We start from the raw sequence: 20022 nt of genomic DNA on the forward strand, positions 1-20022 counted from the left end.
TTTACAATTAAACTGTTTACACCATTTAGCCTAAATGAATCATAACGACTAAGCAATATAGAAAATAAAGTCAAACATAGCTCTTTAAGTATTAACTTGCACTGAAAATCAAGAAATATCAATTATACATTCTCATACTATGTATAAACATAGAGAAAGATATACATACGGTTTCTGAAGTAGATTATCTAGTAAATTTTGGTGCCTTCAAAGGTTGCATTGGCAAGACCTCTTAGAAGACAAAGGAGGACATTATTATGGTTGGCATTGGTTTGTTGAGGAAAAAAATATGAGTCTGTTTCAATACGTCTCTCGTCGAGATCAGATGTTTTCGTACTAAACTGAACTGTTATGTTAAATCTGTTCTTGTATGTGATTGTTAGAATTATAGTTTCTTAGTTTATTTTTATATCTTCCATGTTTAGTAACAGTTATATTTTTAATGTTCTCCAAATCTTAGTTTTATATTATCGTTCTAATAACGTGAAGTGGCTTGTCGAATAATAAAAACAAGCAGGAAAAGTTGACGTAGGCTAATAGACGTCAGAGATGTTTTGTTAATTGTTTTGCTGGAGGCATTGTTTAATTTTTTCATCATTTAGAGTGCTTACATGTAATGTTTGTATTCTAAACAGTCTAACTGATGGGATGACTTAATAGTTCTTCAAGTTTTTTACCGTGAAAATAAAGGAAAATGGGCAATTGTCTCAAAGGGTCTTCAGCAGACGACATATCTCTCTTGAGAGGTGCAGACAATCCTGTTGATTCTTCTTCGACGGATCAACTGGGACCTCCACCACCTTACAGAGTAAGTTTTAATTTATATTAGTCTGTTGGAAGGAAATGTAGCCAGGATTTACTCGACTGTTAGTCAAGAGGATAAGTAAAATGTGAACATTCCAGTACAGATCAACATAAACAATGCAGGCCTATTCCTAAATATGTGGCCAAATTGAATATTTCACTATAGAATTAATACATTTTGGTATAAACTTTTACATCATAATTGATTACAAGAATTAACAAATAAAAAACTCACTTTTTTGAATAATCATCGAGATCCAGAATGACTCACCATTTTTTATTTTTTATAGCAGGTCTATGCATACCTATTGTTAAAAGAACTTTATTTTAATATCTGTCATTACATAAAAAAAATAATACAATCCGACCAGTAAGTATTAGTTGCCAAATGTCCTGGGTACAAGTACCATATCACGCACTTTATGTTACTGTAAGATGTGATGAAACTGCCATAACCTACTTCAAAGTTTGCAGATCTGGGTACCAGTAAGATTAAACGCCGGGGCGGCAAATCACGAATTTGACGTTACCAACGTATTCTGCTCACCCTCCTGAACAAAAAATATATATAGTACTAGGGGGTGCAAATGACAAATAACATGATTTTAGGGGGTATATTGATAAGTGGTAAAGTTTCTAATGTTTTAATGTTCAGTTTGTGTGCTGTGTGTCTGGATAATCTGTTTACTTGAATATTATCTGCGGCCGGGACTGATAGCAGCCTGATAGCATACCTGTTATCTGAGTTGTCCGGGGCATAGGTCAGTTCTACACAAGATATCGTGTTCAGTAGGTCGGATTGAGTGAGTGAGTTTACAATGATGAATCAACCATCCACTAGTTCAACCAACCCTAGTGAATTGTGTGTGTCGGAGTGTTTCGTAGGGCACGTAAAGAGCTTACGTTTTAACCGAAACGAAATTATCTCTTTTTTAATAGAACAGGGCATTTTTTAAAATGAGTGTATTTGTTCGTCGTGCGGTCGTCGAGTGGTGTTTTTAAACCGGGAGACTGTGTCGTTTCGTTGTGATAGACCACTTTTTTGTTGCTGCTGTTTAGCTATATCCGCCAACACACTAATGGTAAGTGTTCTCTGTTCATATCCATCTATGTATTTGAGTTTTTCATGATTTATTTAGTTTTTAAACTTTACATAATTGCCTTTGCATTACATTTCAATTTATATTTTTGATCAGCCCCTCTAGAATTTTATATTTTACTGTTAGGTACTATCTCGAGGGATGTTTTTCTTTTATTGACATCAGCGCGGGGCAGCACCGGAGGTGCTGCCGAAGCCCGCGCTGATGGCCGGAGGCACTCGTAATTAATTTTTTTCTCGAAATTAAGAAAAACATTATTAATTTTGATCAAAATTCTGCTCATTTCTGTAATTTCTCATTTACGTTTGCAAAGATGGCGGCGCAACCGATGACGTCATCACGAGGTTCAATCATTGGCCACAAAAGGTCACGTGACGCTAGACGTGGATGTAGAACATGGAGATATTACTGGAAAGTTATTTAATTTTTTATTTTCTAGAACTTCGTTATTTCTCATTTCCACCCCATCAAACCTTATACTTTTTTTTATATAGGACGATTCCAATAAGTTAAGAACGCAAAACTCGTATTTTTTCCGCCCCGGCGGTTAATATGATAATTACCTATGAAGAAAATGTCAACTAGAGTAATTTGAAGTACATTTTGAACTGAATTTTAACAATGAAATTATTGTTCTCTGTTGTTACATGTTTATAATTGTCATGGCAAAACAATTTTTAATACATATGAAAGTTTGTTGGTGTTATTTTTTGTGCTGGCTGTTTGAAATGGATGGAAATAGTATCAGAAAACTGTTGTAAGATGAAAGTGTAACTTAAATTTTTATTTATTGAAGTGGTTCAGTTTTTAATTAGGCTGAGAGATCACAGTCGTAGGGTTAAAGTGCATTAAAAGGTTGTATAGCGTTACAAGGGAAGTAAGAAATAATGCATAAAAATGCCATTATTCGTCACTAAAAATTTCGGTATCAATTTACAATAACGTGACCATGGAAAGGTATGTTCATTTTTTTCCCTGAAAACTGCAATTTTTCCTGAAAACAATAGTGAAGAAAAAATTCGTCGGCAACGAAAATCAAAGGAGTTACGATTTTTTGAAATCCTCTGAAAACTCTGTTTTTGACAGTACCTCTGGCTGAAATGATGCTGACTAGTACGTTAATCCTGTCAACGATGCCTGCCCGCTGCGCAGTGCTGCGCACTGCTTGCTCTTTTAGAAAAAAAAATCAACTCGAGCTTGCAAAAGTCGAATCCCAGATCACGTGATGCCCCTGCTCCTTAACCCTCCAAGTGTTGTTCGACAAAATTTTGTCGGTTATTTTCCATCCTGAACGCAATAATGCCTGAAAGGCATCAATATAATACAATAATATACTTTCCCACCAGTTTATATGCACCTGTGATAATAATACTTGGCTATAAATGCCCAACCCCAGGAAAAAAGTCCATTTTCCATGGTCACGCTATTGTAAATAAATACCAAAATTTCAAATATTACCCTGAAGGCAACGTTTTTATTAAATACCACGGTTATTACAATCATTTTTAGTAAAATACTAAAATTTCATGTATACTTTAAGTGTATTTAATAATTTTTTTACCAATATCACATTTAATAAGATACTTTATATTTGGTCTTACAATTTTTATGTAATGTGTTTTTTAACTTAATTCCTTTTAAGCTAATATTCCTTTGACTAAAAATAAAATGAATAGAGATTAAAACTGTCCAATAGTTATTCTTCGTTACCTCGTACAATTTGTCTTTAAAGCCACAGGATCCATGCATAGCCAACAAAAATATTTGGTACTTCTTCAGATTTTTGTTTTTGATGCTCTAAGGGTTAAAACCACTATTTTTATTATTCTGAAATACCATTTTGCAGGTTATTCTGGTGCCCTAGGCAAAGTACCCTTTTGCTGCCCCCTACCGTCAAATAGGACTGTACCCTTCCACACAGGAATGCTACAACAATTACAGAACTTCTTCCATGGCATGTTTACATAGCGAGACATTAATATACAACATTTTTTGTGATTCAGTAGAAAGAGCTCTATTCAAAAAATGTACATACATTTTATATATATAATATCATTTTTTTGGTTTCATTTTTGTCAAAAATTACATGTATTCACTCACCTGGGATGCTTTTGTATAAGGCCAAGCTTTTAAGAGGGCATGTTAGTCAGCTGTTGATGCCTGTCGCGCATTTGAGGTTCCCTTTTTACAACCCTTTTTAAGGTATAGAGTTAAAAGTAGCAATTCATCTAAAATCCATAAATATTTCAGTCTAGATACTGGTATTTTATGTTTTCACTCACAATTTCACTTTTTTACAATTCATCAGCATTGAGACACTAAAGTCTTAAGTGTTATAGGTTTAAGTCAAAGTTTTTACTTTTAGGCCCATTTTAAAAGTGGAGCCTTAGATGCGCATCAAGATGACTTAAGTTTCCTCTTAAATACAGGATGCTTGCCAATCGAGCTGCTTTAAATATTGGTAAACTACACAGGGTCTAAACTACACACCAAAACTAGACCAATGAGTGGGTTTAAAGTTAAACTGACATGAGTAGATCTGTAAATAATTAGTACAGATGGAGATATAGCAAAGACACAGCAATAACTAACCTCTAAGGCTAGATCCAACCACAGTGTCATCACAACAATTTCTCACGCACCACACTGACATTGTTGCTTTCATCACTAACACATAGAGAGATAAGTGGGCCTTTTATATTTAAGTATATATTTAATGTATAGCTTACTCAATTTTGACATTGTCACCAAGTAATTCATCTAATTAAAGTAGAGTTTCAAAGTAAGACAATCTGTTTTATCTAACTTTTTTGCTTGGTTAAGTACAATCTCTTATTAAGTGAATAATTGTCAGATCACATACAAAATTCTATAGTTCCTTATTATTTTTCATTAGAAAATTATAAACTTGGACCTGTACAGTTCTGATTGCAGTATTTATCATGTAATTTCCCAACAGTAAAACATTTTATCAAATTCCTGTCTAGAGTTTACATTTGACACAATTGTGGGTGTTATTTTTGATAAGAGTGTATTCTTTCCAGATCAAAAGCTAGTACGATAAGCAAATAAATACTTATACAATAAATGTTTGAAAATTTAACGTTTTCTAAAATTCCTTATGCATAAAAAATAGCCTCATTAGTTTTTATCACCTTTTTTCTCTCTGGAAGTGATGAAAATCATATCAAAACAAAGATTTTGACCTTCTCTAACCAACTATTCTTTGAGTAACATTATTCAAGTTTAGTAAATAGGATTATTAGTAAATTTTGAAATTATTAAACTACAATGAAATGTTTAACAAAAATAATTAATTATATGTGTTTAGTTTTGTGCCAGACAGGAATACTATAAAAGTTATTGAAAGTATTGTCGACACAATTTTCATGAATTTTGAAAATTAACTGATATCATGTGTTCTTAATTTATTAAACGGAAGTACTTGATTATTTTTATGTCATGAGTTACAATTAAAAAAACTCTCTGCATATTTAATTAGGTACAAAAATATAAAATATATGTCATATTTAAATGCTAGGATTATCTAGCTCACAGATGGTCTGATTTTAAGAAGTGTAATTAGTATGCCACAAGATTCCATAGTTTTTTTGACCCTTTATTTGCAATTAAAGATTTTGATTTTAAATTAGATTGTTCATCAACAGTGTTTGCACATCTTAAAAAAAAAAAAAAAAAAAAAAAAAAAAAAAAAAAAAAAAAAAAAAAAAAAAACAAAACAAGAGTATCTTAGTATAGATAGAGTGATGATGGCTGAGCGGTCTAAGACACTGGACTTTGGAGCTGAGTTAGAGATAGTGCAGGTTCAAATCCTGTCTGTGATTGTTGTACTTTTTATCAGTACCATCGACCTTGTACTGTATCAACTCTTCCCCTCTTTCTGTTTGATAAGATCCTCATACAGGCCAGTGCCCCATGAGGACAGGCAGAATAAGGTTTAAAAGGGAATTGGTCTCTTCTTAAAAACATAAAGAAAGCAAAAAGAAAAAGAAAAAAGAGGAAGAATATTAACAATGTTTGCATATCTTTCAGAAAATTTGTGTATTACTATAGAGAAAGACATTAAAATGAGCTTTAGAATGTTGTTGATATTTTTTAAAGTATAATGAATCATGAAAAAATAATCATTTTTAGTTATTCTGTTGAGCTGGGATTTATGTAAAAAAGTGATCAAGTATAATTTTTTAGTGTTAAGGAGTCTCTTATATTCTATTTATTAGGAAGTATGAAACAATTTCTACCGCTGATCCGTATGTAATATCAAACAATCCTATGTTACAAGATATATCGCCGCACTGCCAACAATAGGATTAGTAACAAACAATATCAGATGTAGGAAACATATAGGGTTTATGATAATTTTACACACAAAAATCCAGAATCTGTCCCTAAGATTATAATTAATCCATCAAGACATACTCATTTTGAGTGAACATGGTTCTGAAATTGAACGCCGTAATTTTAAACACAAAATATGGCAATATTTTAATTTTAAGAGTCACACATTTCTGTTCTTAAGGTATAAATTAATCACACAGCTTGAAGGATTGTATGAATATCAATCAAAGAGCATGAGCTATCTGATAGACTTCTCCCGTTATTTTTCACAGAGCGGTTATGCTCTGGATAACATATTCCCTAAGTTGAAGCAAGAGATGAATGTGGTGGGAATTGTTAAATTACTTTCTAACGATGGTGTTTAGTTGGTCTGACTGGTAAATTTTAACAACATTAAGTCGAGGAAACGCCATTATGTGACAAAGTATTCGTAGGAGTTTTAATGGTTCAAACATAAATATTTTTCTCAAACATCTGGCTGTTGAATCTTGAATGGATGTGTACAATGTTCCATTCGAAAAAAAATGTTTACCATTTTTTTAGGGTGATAATATCAATAAGCTTTTCAAGTGGTGTTTGGACTTATGCTTTCCATTGTAAATGTTGAGTTATGAAATAGAAACGTAACTGGATCTTAGACAGTTTAAAACCTGAAAGGGAAAAAATCAAGGGTTAAATTACAATAAATTAAAATATTATACAAATGGCAAAGCAAATAGTAAAATCTCCCAAACGAAAAGTAACATTGGAAAAAGCAAGTTAAAAAAAAACTAAAACCTCAGAAAATATTAGTAAATTGGTCTGAGGTTTTATAAATACGAAGGAAGGGTTTAAATGAATAAAAGAATATAAATTCAAAATCTCATTATTCAGACATGTACAGATTACAAGAATAGCGTCAATAAAAATGTATACATACCCATTACACTGAGTATATACAATTTTTTGTATATTTATACATAAAATATATCAATTTTGGCATTCATTGACAGAGAAAGGGCCTGTGGGCTTCTATAAAGTAAGTTGTAACAGCAACTATATAATTATAATTATGTATATCTCGATTACATACATTTTTAAAATACCTTATAACACTTAAAAGGTATTTACATTTACAGAAAAAAATCAAAAGAATACAAGGATAAGCCTAACAAGTAATGTTTAGATTTTTTCATAAATTTTCTCATTTTGTACGGTAAGAGGAAAAGGAAATTAGGGAGTATTGCATTTGGGGATTATCAGCTGAAAATAGGAAGTAAACCTAATTAATCTGAACTAGTAAATCCTCAAATTTTCTCATTGTATATGCCATGCCATTATTATCAAAATTAGAAAGGAAAATGATTTTTTTTATCTTTCTGTGTATCATATTGTACTGTGACTGTAACTTGCATTAAAATTTCTTATAAACTGTTACTCGCGATTGAATGGTACCAACTAAATAAAAGTATACAGAATTGTTTTCAAAGATTTTAAATTAAATTGAATAAATCCACATATTGGTGTCAAGAGATCTATAGCCTACATTAAATAACTGGGCTTTAGAAAGGAAACAAAGAACACTCTTCATAACAAATTGCCAATTATTCACTATCACCTTGAAACAGCCTTTTACAAGTACTTGGTCGTGATCCATTGTTCCTAGAATGTACGAGATAACAGTTACAGGCCTAGTGCAGCTTTTGTTGAAAAGGAATTCAAGCTGTGTAGTTTCCTGAATTACAATTTGCTCATATGTTTGCCTTGTTAAAACTTTCAAAAACTATAATTGTTTCATATTAAAAATTTTTTAACATTTATAATTAGTTTTTATAAAATTACACACAAATTTTAATATTAGCAGAAAATATTTACAAATCCTACTCAAAAGCTTTTGAAAGAAATTATTTTAACAAATTACGAGCAAAAATTAGAAGCTTTAAGAATTTTTGTTGTTTTTTCATCTTATCCTATCAAATTATGTACACAGATTATTTTGTCTTTATCGGGTTTCTGTAATTTGACTTCAGATTGTTTAGTAATGTGATGCTAACATCTGACTAACATGTAATAAAACATTTTAAAGTAGCCACCATTTAAAAACATGTATTCAGCACCCAATTAGATTTAATAATACAAATATGTGTGAACATCATATTTACAAATCTGTAAAACAGTAGATATGCTATTTTGATCAGCTGTTTTCCTTTTCTAACCTGTTGTAACCTTGCCTGTTGCCTGTTTATGGGGAAGGTGAGTGGGTTGACTGTTTGAGATAGTTGTAGGCAGGGCTTCTCCGTTACCTGTTAGTAGGATAAACAATTAAGGAGAAGTTGGTCCCCTAGCCCTAATTGAATTTACTAGTTAATCTCTGTGTATTTTGTTTGAAAATATAATTGAATTCAGATATATAATAATTTAAGCTTTTATTGTAAGATTAAGTGTAATTTTCCTTAACAATGCAGCATGCAAAGTTTAGTTGTAATTTATTTTAAAACTTCATGAATTTTAAGTGGAATTTTACCTTTAGATTATGTGTATTTAACACTTTAAAAGTACATAGTTGTGCAAACACTAAGTGGTGGGCCAGCTTACGTACATGCTCCATCTGCCGGGTCTCAGTGAACCGTTTATGTACGCTGCCCACATCATGCTCTAGAACTATTAATCAGTATTGATATTCGACTACAAAAATTATAATTCCAGATCGTTTTACAGTTTAACCCTCTAAGTGCTGACTATATTCACCTGTAGTGTCACACACTATAGGAATTTTGCAAGCGTTTGCTCAAAGTGAATTATTGTATGTATTATGTACATTATCATTTACAAACTGTAACATATTGTACTTTATATATAATATATATTTAGCGAAAGCTAGAGAATGATAAATTAATAATTTAAATCACCTTACCATTGCATATTTAAAAGTTGTAAACGGTTTCTTATAGAAATGTTTTGTTATTTCTTTTTCCACGTTTAGCACTTTAGAGCAATTTACTAAAACTCACTCTCACTAAAATAAAAATCCAGAATATACAAAATAAAAATCATTTATTTATATATATATATATATATATATATATATAAATTATCTATTAATACATTATTTTAATTTTGTTTGTTCTGGATTTTTATTTGAGTGATTTTTATTATGTATATATAAGACTTTAATATTTACTTTGTTAAAAAAAGCACAGGAACAAAAGTATGTTGTTTGTGTTTACTGAAAAAAACCTAAAAATCTTGCACACTCAAACAGTTATTTCAGTTCATGCTGATATTATACATATCTTTAATCTGTACGATTAGAAAAAGCTTAAAAATATGAAATATAACTACTAAAGTTATTAACAACAAAATGATTCGCGTAAAACCACAAGAGAAGACAATTCCAGCTAACAACTAGTGAAAATTTAGGAAAAGTAGAGATGGCATGAGGAATAGTGGAAATGTTATTTATGCATGCTACATCGTGTGCCGTAAATGTTGACTAACCTCGCATGGCGCGATGCTAGCACTGAACCTGAATGATGTGCTGTTACTCGTACATTGCAGGCCCGGTTACTTTATCTTTTTTGTACATTCAAAAATTTACAGTTGATTCTCAGCTGAAAACATCAATATTGAATTAAGTTTCACATTGCCAAGGAAAAGCAGCAAACATTCAGCAAACAATGAAAATGGTTTGGAATATTACATGTCACAATATACGTCTTGTATGATATTTGACAGCAACATCAGTGGTAAAATGATTTCCTTCAAGTTGTAGCATGAGCTGGTATTATTGCCTGCAGGAGACTTTGCCTGTGTACTACCCATCCCCCAACATCAGCCGACCCGTAACTCAGCTGACAGAGGAGGAGCAGGTGAAGATAGCCAAACGCCTGGGCTTAATCCAACACCTGCCTACTGGAACTTACGATGGATGCAAGAAGAGTAGAGAGTGAGTATTCATCATCAACTTTATTATTTTTATGTTCAATTTGTGTGAACGAATCACTATTTTAGTAATAAGGTAATTCAAAAGGTCATGGACAGATAAATTGTAATGACTATGACCTTTTAATTCCTTATAGTCTTTAATGTGTTCAATTTTAAAATGTACTAAGTTTATGTATTATCACAGTGACAAATAAGTGTACACTATTTGTTTAAGTAACTGTAGTACACATTGGCCGATTATTTGTTTAGTTGGGAAAATTTTTTCAGTTATTTGTAAATAGATCTAATGCGTTCAACATCATATTAATAAAGAAATTCCCTCCTTTTCTATATCCCATATTTGTTTACAAATAGTTTCATTACACACTTGTCATTATTTTAAGAAATAGACTCCTTGTTGAACTGGTTCTTCACTAAATCACCAATTTTAGTCCAGCAAACTTTGTTTTATTATTGAATCAAGATTGTTAAGATTAACTCAATACGTGACTTGCAGTGTACTTTTGAAGATCAGGACCAAAGATTTGAGGGCATTGTTTAATTGTTCAGGATGCAGAACAATTTGTTCAATTAAGTGGATGCAGTAAAAATTGTTAAATTAAAACTCCCACCTCATGACTAATCAAAGAAAAGCACTTTAACCCAATTACAAAACTTTTGATTTCATTCCGATTAATATTGGCCATTTACAGTTTGAAATCACAATTCAATATCTTCCTATTTTAATGAACGGTTCTCAAATGTTTCTTCATCTAGCTATGGGAATAATAAAAGTTAACTCAAATAATTCGAACAATATCAGTCAATTAATTGTTATTAGTGAAATCCAGTAATTTAAGAATTATCATTTGCATATGAAAATATGCGTTTGTCATATAAATTTCTTAGTTTCATTTTAGAACTATAAATAAAAATTCCAAAATGAGATGTACAGTACTTTTTACTAGGGGTATTAAAGTATGCACGTGATTTCAAGGTTGTGCGTTACAAAATATCTATATTGTAATTGTTTTCAATGTAAATACCTCATAATATTGAAGAGTACAATTATTAAAACATTAAGTTGATTTGTATATATGTTTCTATTAAGATATCTTTTAATGTCTGAGCTTGAAGAACATTTGGATTAATCTGAATTCCTTGTGATCTCCTATCAAAATATGTATATTCAGGGTGTCAAAAACGTCTGTTGGTGATAGTACTTATCAATTGAAACAAAACAATGTCATATAAACATATTTCAAGAAATGTCTCGTTTAGTTGCTAGCTGCCATTTTGTATTTTTTCTAAAAACATCTTTAAAACCAGTTAAGCTAAAGAAACCAAATTTGGCACATAGGTTTGAATAGATAAGTGTTATTTTCTTTAATATGGTGCCTGTTGAGAATTTTAAAAGTCAAATAATAATAATAAAATAAACAGTATAATTATAAAATATTATTAAATACAACTATTTTTGCTAGCATTACTAGCATTTTTATTACAATTCCAACGATACTTGTTTCAACGAAATCCGTCAACGCATAAGCGAACACAATCACTTTAAAGATACACTTGCCCAAGCCAGACGTGTCACAGTTGAGAGGCATCAGTTAATTGTTCAAATGGTGGGTGGGGGCAAGTCAAATATTTTAAATAGGATGACCTATCGAGTAATACCTCTACAAATTAAAGGTCATGATGAAATAAAACAAATGATAAGAAGTAAACCAATATCTGACCTCACTGTCCAAAATGGATAGCATTTAATCAAACATCAATAACCTCAATTAGATGTTTTGTTTGATTGAGTCTAATCAACTTAGAGAGAGACTTCTCACCAATTTTCACCAATCTCCTTCCAACATTAAGATATTAGATCAAATTGATAATATGACATTTTTCATTCATATGATGTTGCATCTGTTTCATTTTAAAATTTTTAATGGTATAAAAGAACAAGAATAATTTGTTCACACAATAAAGCGCAAAGGTTTTTTTTTTTGTAAGTCAAAACATCAGCATAAAGTATAATTATTGTATGCAAATAGAAAACCTACAACAGATAATGGTACCCTAGAATTTACAGAATAGCACTTTTAAAATCATAAAGTGTATAACATAATCTGGAAAAATCTATATTGAGAAAAGTAAAATTTATACAATTAGTTGAAGATTTATCACCAATTTATCAATTTTGTTGAATGAATTGGAGTATTGTTATTATTTAATTTATTAATAATTCAAATTCGGTCTTGTCGCTTTGTATTTCTTCAGACAAGAGAAGAAAAATGCTTGCGTCAATCTATTTTTAAGCGCCCTGTTCATTTGTTAGGCTTCCTCCCAACTACATTCTCCCCAATGGGACTTCCCTCTACGTCAATACCACTGACCCCAGTATAAGCAATTAATACTCTATGCCAGTACTATTTTTTTTATCAAAATTGTTATTTAAGATGTCCCAAATGACTTATTACTGCTTATATCTTTGATCACAAATGAAAGTTTAAACATCATACTGTTAAAAAGTATAGTTTTACAACAAAATCTTATATTTCAATTTCAGTATTATGATTTTTTACTGATATTAGAATGTGTTTTTGTGATTCTAATGGAATTTAAGTTTTTATTTCATGTGTTTTATATAAGCATTGAGATTCTGTGTACAAATACACAGAAAACATTCAGAACTTGCTTATTATCCTCACCTAATTCACAGAGGTGTTTCTGACATTGAAATGTTACTTTGGTAGAACATTTCATAGCTCTACGGTGCTCAGATTGAATCTTTTATATTATGTAGTCATTTTTAGAATAATTTTACACAAATTATTTTTAAGTAAAGAATTATGTACAAATTAAATTTTGTATGTTAGCTGTAAAAATATGGTTTAAAATATACTGACAGTTTCCAATTATTACATGAATCAATCAGTCAATCAATCAATCAATATTCTTTATTACATATTCTTGGAGAATAGTAAATCGTCAAAATACAAAAACAAGTGCAAACGTAATTTGAGAGTCCATGTTGCTAGACACACACCAACAACCGAATTTGGTTGTTGTTGTTCGGTTGATTTTGAATCAACCAAGTTGTGAGATGATCACGATGGCTCAAAAAATTAGAGAAGAAACCAAATCTAGTATTACTCGTGGAAGTGAGATTAGGATCATATGATGATTAAACATCAGACTATTACATTAATGTTTCCGGTTCATCTCATCACAAATGTTGTTGTTTTTGTGACAAAGTTTGGATTTTGGATTCAAATAATGTTTTGAAGGCGAAAATTTAGCAATGAGCTTGAAGAGAATACAAATTAAATTGCTATATGAATGTACTTATGAGCACTCACCCAGTAATTATCTAGTTCCAACTTTAGTGGACCTTAATTATGCATTTGATATAATTAACCATTCAGTTACTTTTCAAGAAGTTATTATATGATGGACAATCAATATATTTATACAAATATCAGTATTGAGTATATTTGTATTAGTATTTAGGAAGAGGAGGAAGGTGAAGTATAACATTTTAGAACTGTTCAACTTGGTACACCGCAGGGATCACTACTGGGACTCTTTCATTTATCTTAATATGCTAATTACACATTAGTAAAAGTATAATTCACTCATAGTTTTCCTGGCTCGTGCTGAACAGAAATATATCAAAAGATAAACTTGCATGAAGTAAACTGTCAATATGTCATGCATGATTGATCGTTGATAATTGTGTCTATAATATCAATAATCTTTGGATGACCACTTGACAATTGAACTGTTTTAACTGAAGGTTTCTGCAGTATTACTTTAGAGGAACATGATATGCTTATTTTATGTAGGTCTTGTTTCAAAACTTTTTGTCCCAAATCTTATTCATTCATCTTTGCTCGGAGAGCTTGTCCCAAACTTAGTTGGCATATATATTGACTTACCAAACAAATCATTTCATTTGGTAGTTCCTTAAAATAATCTTCCATGACTAATTATTGTTTTTACCACATTAAGATTAAATTGCGATACATTGTGATGATTAAAAAACATCCTTTTACTTTTTGTCCTTTGTATGTGTAATGTTCATCTTTAGAATAATAAATATGAGAAGATATAGAAAAGTATTAAATTTCAGTATAAATACCCTCCTTAGGATATAAAATAAAATATTAAATAGGGCTATAGGAACACAATGAAAACATAACTTGGACACAGAACAAAACAAAAATGTATACGATTGTTACAAATCTATATTTAATGGTGATTGGTATCAAACATATTGTTAATGTTGGTGCTATAAAGCAAATTTAATGTATATCATCCAATTTTTGAATTATTTTTAGAATATCTCGTTTTATAGTACAATGACAACAAACTACAACACAAATTAATTCCTAATATTCTTCACTAGTAGTTTATATGACAGCCATTTTGAAATTGATACTTACGTTTGAAACATGGTGTAATTCTTAGTGTTGTTATTTTGAAAAAAACAAAAAAATAAATTTTCATAAGATCTGACATTTGACATTATATTTATGACATTTGACAGTTAAAATTATTTCCCAGACAAATAAAACTTCTGTAAATCTTGGAGATTAAAAATACCAGATTATTTTGTAGCATTCATTATACCAGTAAAGGTAACAAAACTTTAGTATTTTGACAGGCTTTTGTATACTTGTAGCAAGTTTATATTTTAAAATAAATTTGAAAGTTCATGTTTTGAGTTGTCAGTTTGAAATTAAAATTAATTAAGGTATCAAATGTTTATTTTACAAAACTGTTTTGCCATGCATATATGGATACAGCATTCTCAAACTAAACTAGATGTTAGGCAAATATATAACAAGTGCATATTGTGTAGTTCTTGAACACATAAATCCTTTCATAATTGTGTATCCTTAAGATTACAATGATTTATTACCTTTACATTATAAGATTGCCACAGCTGTTATGCAATGTAAATACTCTATAAGCATTCAGATAAACTATGTTGTGGATTATTAGCTTAGTCTCGTGAAGGAGTGACGGTGTAGCAGATCGCAGACCGTTTCTGTTGCATTGGCTTTTACCTATCCAGTAATGTAGTAACGTTGATGAGTCCATTAAGAGCTCGTGGCACAGTTTTGATGGAAGCTTAAGTCAAGTAACATGTTGTTTTTAAATTCTCGAAACTGATTATTTAAACAACTCTGATTAAAAAGGACATTCATTTTTTTGAGTAACATTTTAAATAGGCCATATAATTTATATTCAAGGTTAATAAAAAAGAACGTTAAACATTAATTTTTGATAAAGAAGGCTAAAAACAGTCTGCCATAAGCAGAGTGTAAGAACAAAGGAGAGTAGATCTCTCAAGATAAAAATCAGTGGAGTCCTTCAGGGAAATCCTACCTGTGACAGATCTCTTTTTCATTTTATCAGTCAGGTTTTAGATAAGCTTAATGTCAAACATTATATAGTTCATATAGGATATTACCCAATGTTTAAAAGGTCTTGCATTTTATAGAGATGTCTAAATTATATATACTTTTTAAATATACTTATCAATGCCATTTTTATTACTAAGCCCTTTAAAATTTTGTTCTATTGATCTATACTTACTTGAAAGATTTACCATTTATTCAATACAAGTTGTTCTCCTGACAAGGTGCAGTCACTAAGTACATTAAAAAGTCCTATGACGTTTGCAGATATTAATCTTTATAAGTGTAAGCCATCAACAAACGGAAAATCCCTTTCGGTTATAATGTCTGTTATCACAGACGTACATTGTATATCCCAACATCTGTATATATATGGACATTCACAAATTATTTTAAAATACGAAATTAACGAAACTTACACTTGCGCTGTACAAAATGATCACAAATAAACAATCTTTCTAATGAAGTTGTGAATTAAACTTTAAACGGTATTTTACAAATACTATAATTAGTGGTATTGCAACTTGCTATACTTTATATGTAAATCAGCTGTAAATGCCAAGTAAATACACACTTTATTGTTGAGTGAGGATTGCATTGTTTTTTGAATTTATTGCTTGGTTGTTTTTACTACTATTCTGTTCACGTTTATATATGTTTTACATCATTCGTTTTTATTTTATGATAACCCTATTTGGTTTGGCCGTTACTAGTCATCCTGAATAAAAATTAATTCTCAAAAATGTAAAATTAAAAAAACCCATAATTTATTACTGAGAAAAATGTATTAAATTTGATATTGTTCACTTTTTAACTGTACATTTGTATGAAGTGGTCACATAAGTGCTTACTATGTTTATGTACCGTAATCATCTAATCAGAGAATACAAAGTAAATATAAGTTTGATAAAAATGTTTTTTGATGTTTTTATTAACATAATATATGCAAGCATATATATTTCTCACAGTTATTACTTTATAATTTAGCAGTTTAAATCTTGAAAACAAATTTTTTTATGAAGGTCTGTAAAACGGACACAACAGTGCTAGGGTTTTTAGCTGATACATTACAGTAAATCACAAGGATTTTCGGGAGATATTTTGCAATAAATGGCGGGGATCGAAAGGATTAACACCCTTTATGAGTTTAATTGATTGATTTTTTCCGTACCAACAATGAGAAAAATGACGAATAGTACAGCTCACTCAGGATACGACAATTTGTGAGTCAACTTCCCAAAATTTGTTTGTACGGTGAATAAAAATATCTGAATTTCCTAGGTTAACAAGAAGTTTAGGTAAATGTCCAGGAAAATTATAAAGAACATCGCTCATGATACTTTCATCTATTTTATTTTTGAGCTTATTTTTTTTAGATATATGAATGAACATTTTTTTTTCTGTAAAAATCATAGTCATATTTTAGGTTAAGTACGTTAATGTCAGTTAAAAAGTAGCTACAAAACTAAAACTGTTAGTTTTCTAAAATTTCAAAAATGTATATAAACATATTTACAAAATTTACAATTTTTAATATTATTAATTTTATCATAAATATAACATTTAATATATTAAATTACGATTTTACTACAAAGATAGTGGTAAAAATTGTATTGCTCTATCTTTTATAGATTTTGTTTTGGAAAGCTTTAACCAAATTCTCACATGTTTTCCCAATTAAATAGCTGCTACCATTTCTGCAGAGGCCTCAATAAATACTTCCTCAATGGGTTAATACGTCAGGAGGAATGCTGGGTGTCTATTACTATATCCATCCAAATTAAACTGATTTGCACATCCTTGTAAAAATTAACAAGATGAACATTTTTAATGTTTTCATACAGCTAAATCTTCATACTCACCCTCGTCATATGTTTTAGGTGTGTGTAAATCCTTTAATTGTGATTCATCATAATCTATTCATCCCTATTTCATTGACTTATTGGCTTGGAAGTTGTTTTTCACGTGTTATAATCCGTCTTGTTGTAAAAATGTAATGCTCTCTAGATTGTATAAACTGATTACGTATATTAAGAGTACGTATATTGTGAACGTGTTATAGATGTGTGATCTGCATGGTGGAGCTGGTGGTGGGTGACTGTGTCCGTTACCTGCCTTGCATGCACACGTACCATGTCAAGTGTATCGACGACTGGCTCATGCGCAGTTTCACCTGCCCATCGTGCATGGAGCCCGTGGATGCGGCCCTTCTCACCACCTACGAGACTAACTAACCACACGGCTAGTCACGACAACAACAAATGCTGTGATTATTAGAAAATAAGTATTCTATTTTATTGTAACATAACTTAAACACGTATATAAACGGTAGTGCTGGTGTCGGAATATGTGACTAATGTGAACAAAAATATTGCGTATTTGCGACATAAATAATGTAAATATGTAGTTATATATAAAAGTATTTAAAAATGTATCATAATTATAATTATTTTTACATAATACTATTTGTTAGTGCTATTGTTACTCGATCATCTACAGTTGTTGGATAATTTTTCGTGTTATTTCACATAATAGTTGACTTTGAGCAATACTACAGTCTGTGCTGCCCCAACAGATTTTATCACCGTCTTATAAAAACAGCGGAAATCCTCTGTATTTTTTGCCATTCGTAAATTAACTGTGGGATGTTTTAACATAAAATGTGGTCAAAAGACTTGAATGTCGTGTTAATGACTTCCGTGATATTTTATATTGTTGAATTCTATGGCAGTATTTAAATGCTGTAGACTTATTTTGGTAGAAAAAATCGCTTCATAGTGGTGGGAATTCATTGTATTTTTTATACTTTTTAGATTTCAAGCAGAATTAGAGGTATGTTACACTGTACAAAAATATGTATGAAAATATAACCTTATTAATACATTAAGCGTGTTTTTCCATTCCCTTGTTTACCACTTTGTGCATGTTAATAGTCTATTGTTTGAAATGTAAGAAACAATCAATTGCTTAGAGCAGTTTTAAGTGAACACAATCAAACCAATTGATCTCTAAACTGAGGTCATCAAGAAAGTGAAGATTGTTTGTTTCTGACACTAGAGCTCTCACCATTGTGATTGTTTACTCTGAGAGTTCAGATGTCATCAGTCAGATTTATGATTACTTCTGTAATCAAGAATAACAAGAATAATAATAGCATATAAAATATAATTATTAACCCTGACAATTATATCAAGTGATGTCCCAAAAATCTCAAGCCATTTTAGACAAAATGTATGAGTTTTGTTAACAACTCATAACTAGGCTATTTCTAATTAAATGCAGTTTACAGAAATATGAAAAAAAACTGCAAATGTAATACGTTAAATAAAAAAAATTAATATATATATATATAAATTTTAAAATTTCAAGTTTGTTGATGAAAAGTAACCAGACTTCATTCTCCTACTGCTACACGTACTGTACTTAATTTCCAATTCTCTGAGAAAACGCCACTTTTTAGATTTTCATTGATGAGGTGTGTTATAGCTCTTGTTGCAAAAGGACTTTTAGATCTAACCACTTGGTTAAATATCCCATCGCTACCAACTGCCTTTGATTTTATTTCATTCGTAGACGATTTCACTTCTTCAGAAACAGTGGTAAGACTATATCCATTTATCAAACTATTTTGTTTGTTTCTCTTGTAAGCATTCAACATAGTTTCATCAACTTTATTATTAGGTCCCATATTAAAAAAGTAGTTATTAACATCGTTTGGCTTGAAATGGCATGTGAGGTCAACTTGACTTTTTTTAGGCACAACCAAAATTCTTAGGATTTTTTTTATGAGGATAATTTATCTACAAAAGAGTCTACTTAGTTTTCCATACCGACCCATTAAGTCTATTTCTTGTTTGTCTATTTAGGATGCCTTCAGCTGATTCTAAATTATTACCAAAAATGTAAAAGGAAACTTGCTACAAAATTACAATCTAAAAAAATTATACTAAAACAACTAATTAAAAAAAATTGTAATGTATGTTTTATATTATACTAATACATTTTTCAGTATGCACAACACAAAAATTGTTATTGCTGATACTGGATTACTCGATATAGATTGATTCTGAAGTGGATCTTATAAAAAGATTTTATCATGAAGTTTTAGTTATTATAATGTTAGTAGTTGAAATCATGAAGAACTCATTATACAACTTAAAACTCTAGGATTTGTATGTTCATTTAATATTCTAAGTACAGTTCTTCTAATATTGACACAGGTGTTGTTAATCCACAAAGACACATAATCTGTATCGTAATCTGTGTTTTGCTTAATAATGCAATCTAGATTTTGCTGTGAAATACCTATTTCCCAAGATGTCCCATTTGTGCCAGCAGGGGATAACATTATATTTGGATGGTATAACAATATGTAGATATTGAAACACTTTTATAAAACGTTTTGTGCATTAAAACATACTCGTCTTCTT

At 30.4% G+C, this 20022-nt stretch overlaps 1 protein-coding gene across 1 annotated transcript; it reads left to right on the forward strand.

Moving 5' to 3' along the window:
• Positions 1–281: 281 nt before the first annotated feature.
• Positions 282–18479, forward strand: LOC124368820 (RING finger protein 11). The gene is made up of 3 exons (XM_046826221.1): positions 282–808; positions 10040–10188; positions 17655–18479. Exons 1-3 carry the CDS (start codon positions 695–697, stop codon positions 17824–17826), a joined length of 435 nt encoding a protein of 144 aa, XP_046682177.1. The 5' UTR covers positions 282–694; the 3' UTR covers positions 17827–18479.
• The last annotated feature ends 1543 nt before the right edge of the window (positions 18480–20022 follow it).

Source organism: Homalodisca vitripennis, chromosome X, assembly GCF_021130785.1.
Source record: "Homalodisca vitripennis isolate AUS2020 chromosome X, UT_GWSS_2.1, whole genome shotgun sequence".
Lineage (NCBI taxonomy): Eukaryota > Metazoa > Arthropoda > Insecta > Hemiptera > Cicadellidae > Homalodisca > Homalodisca vitripennis.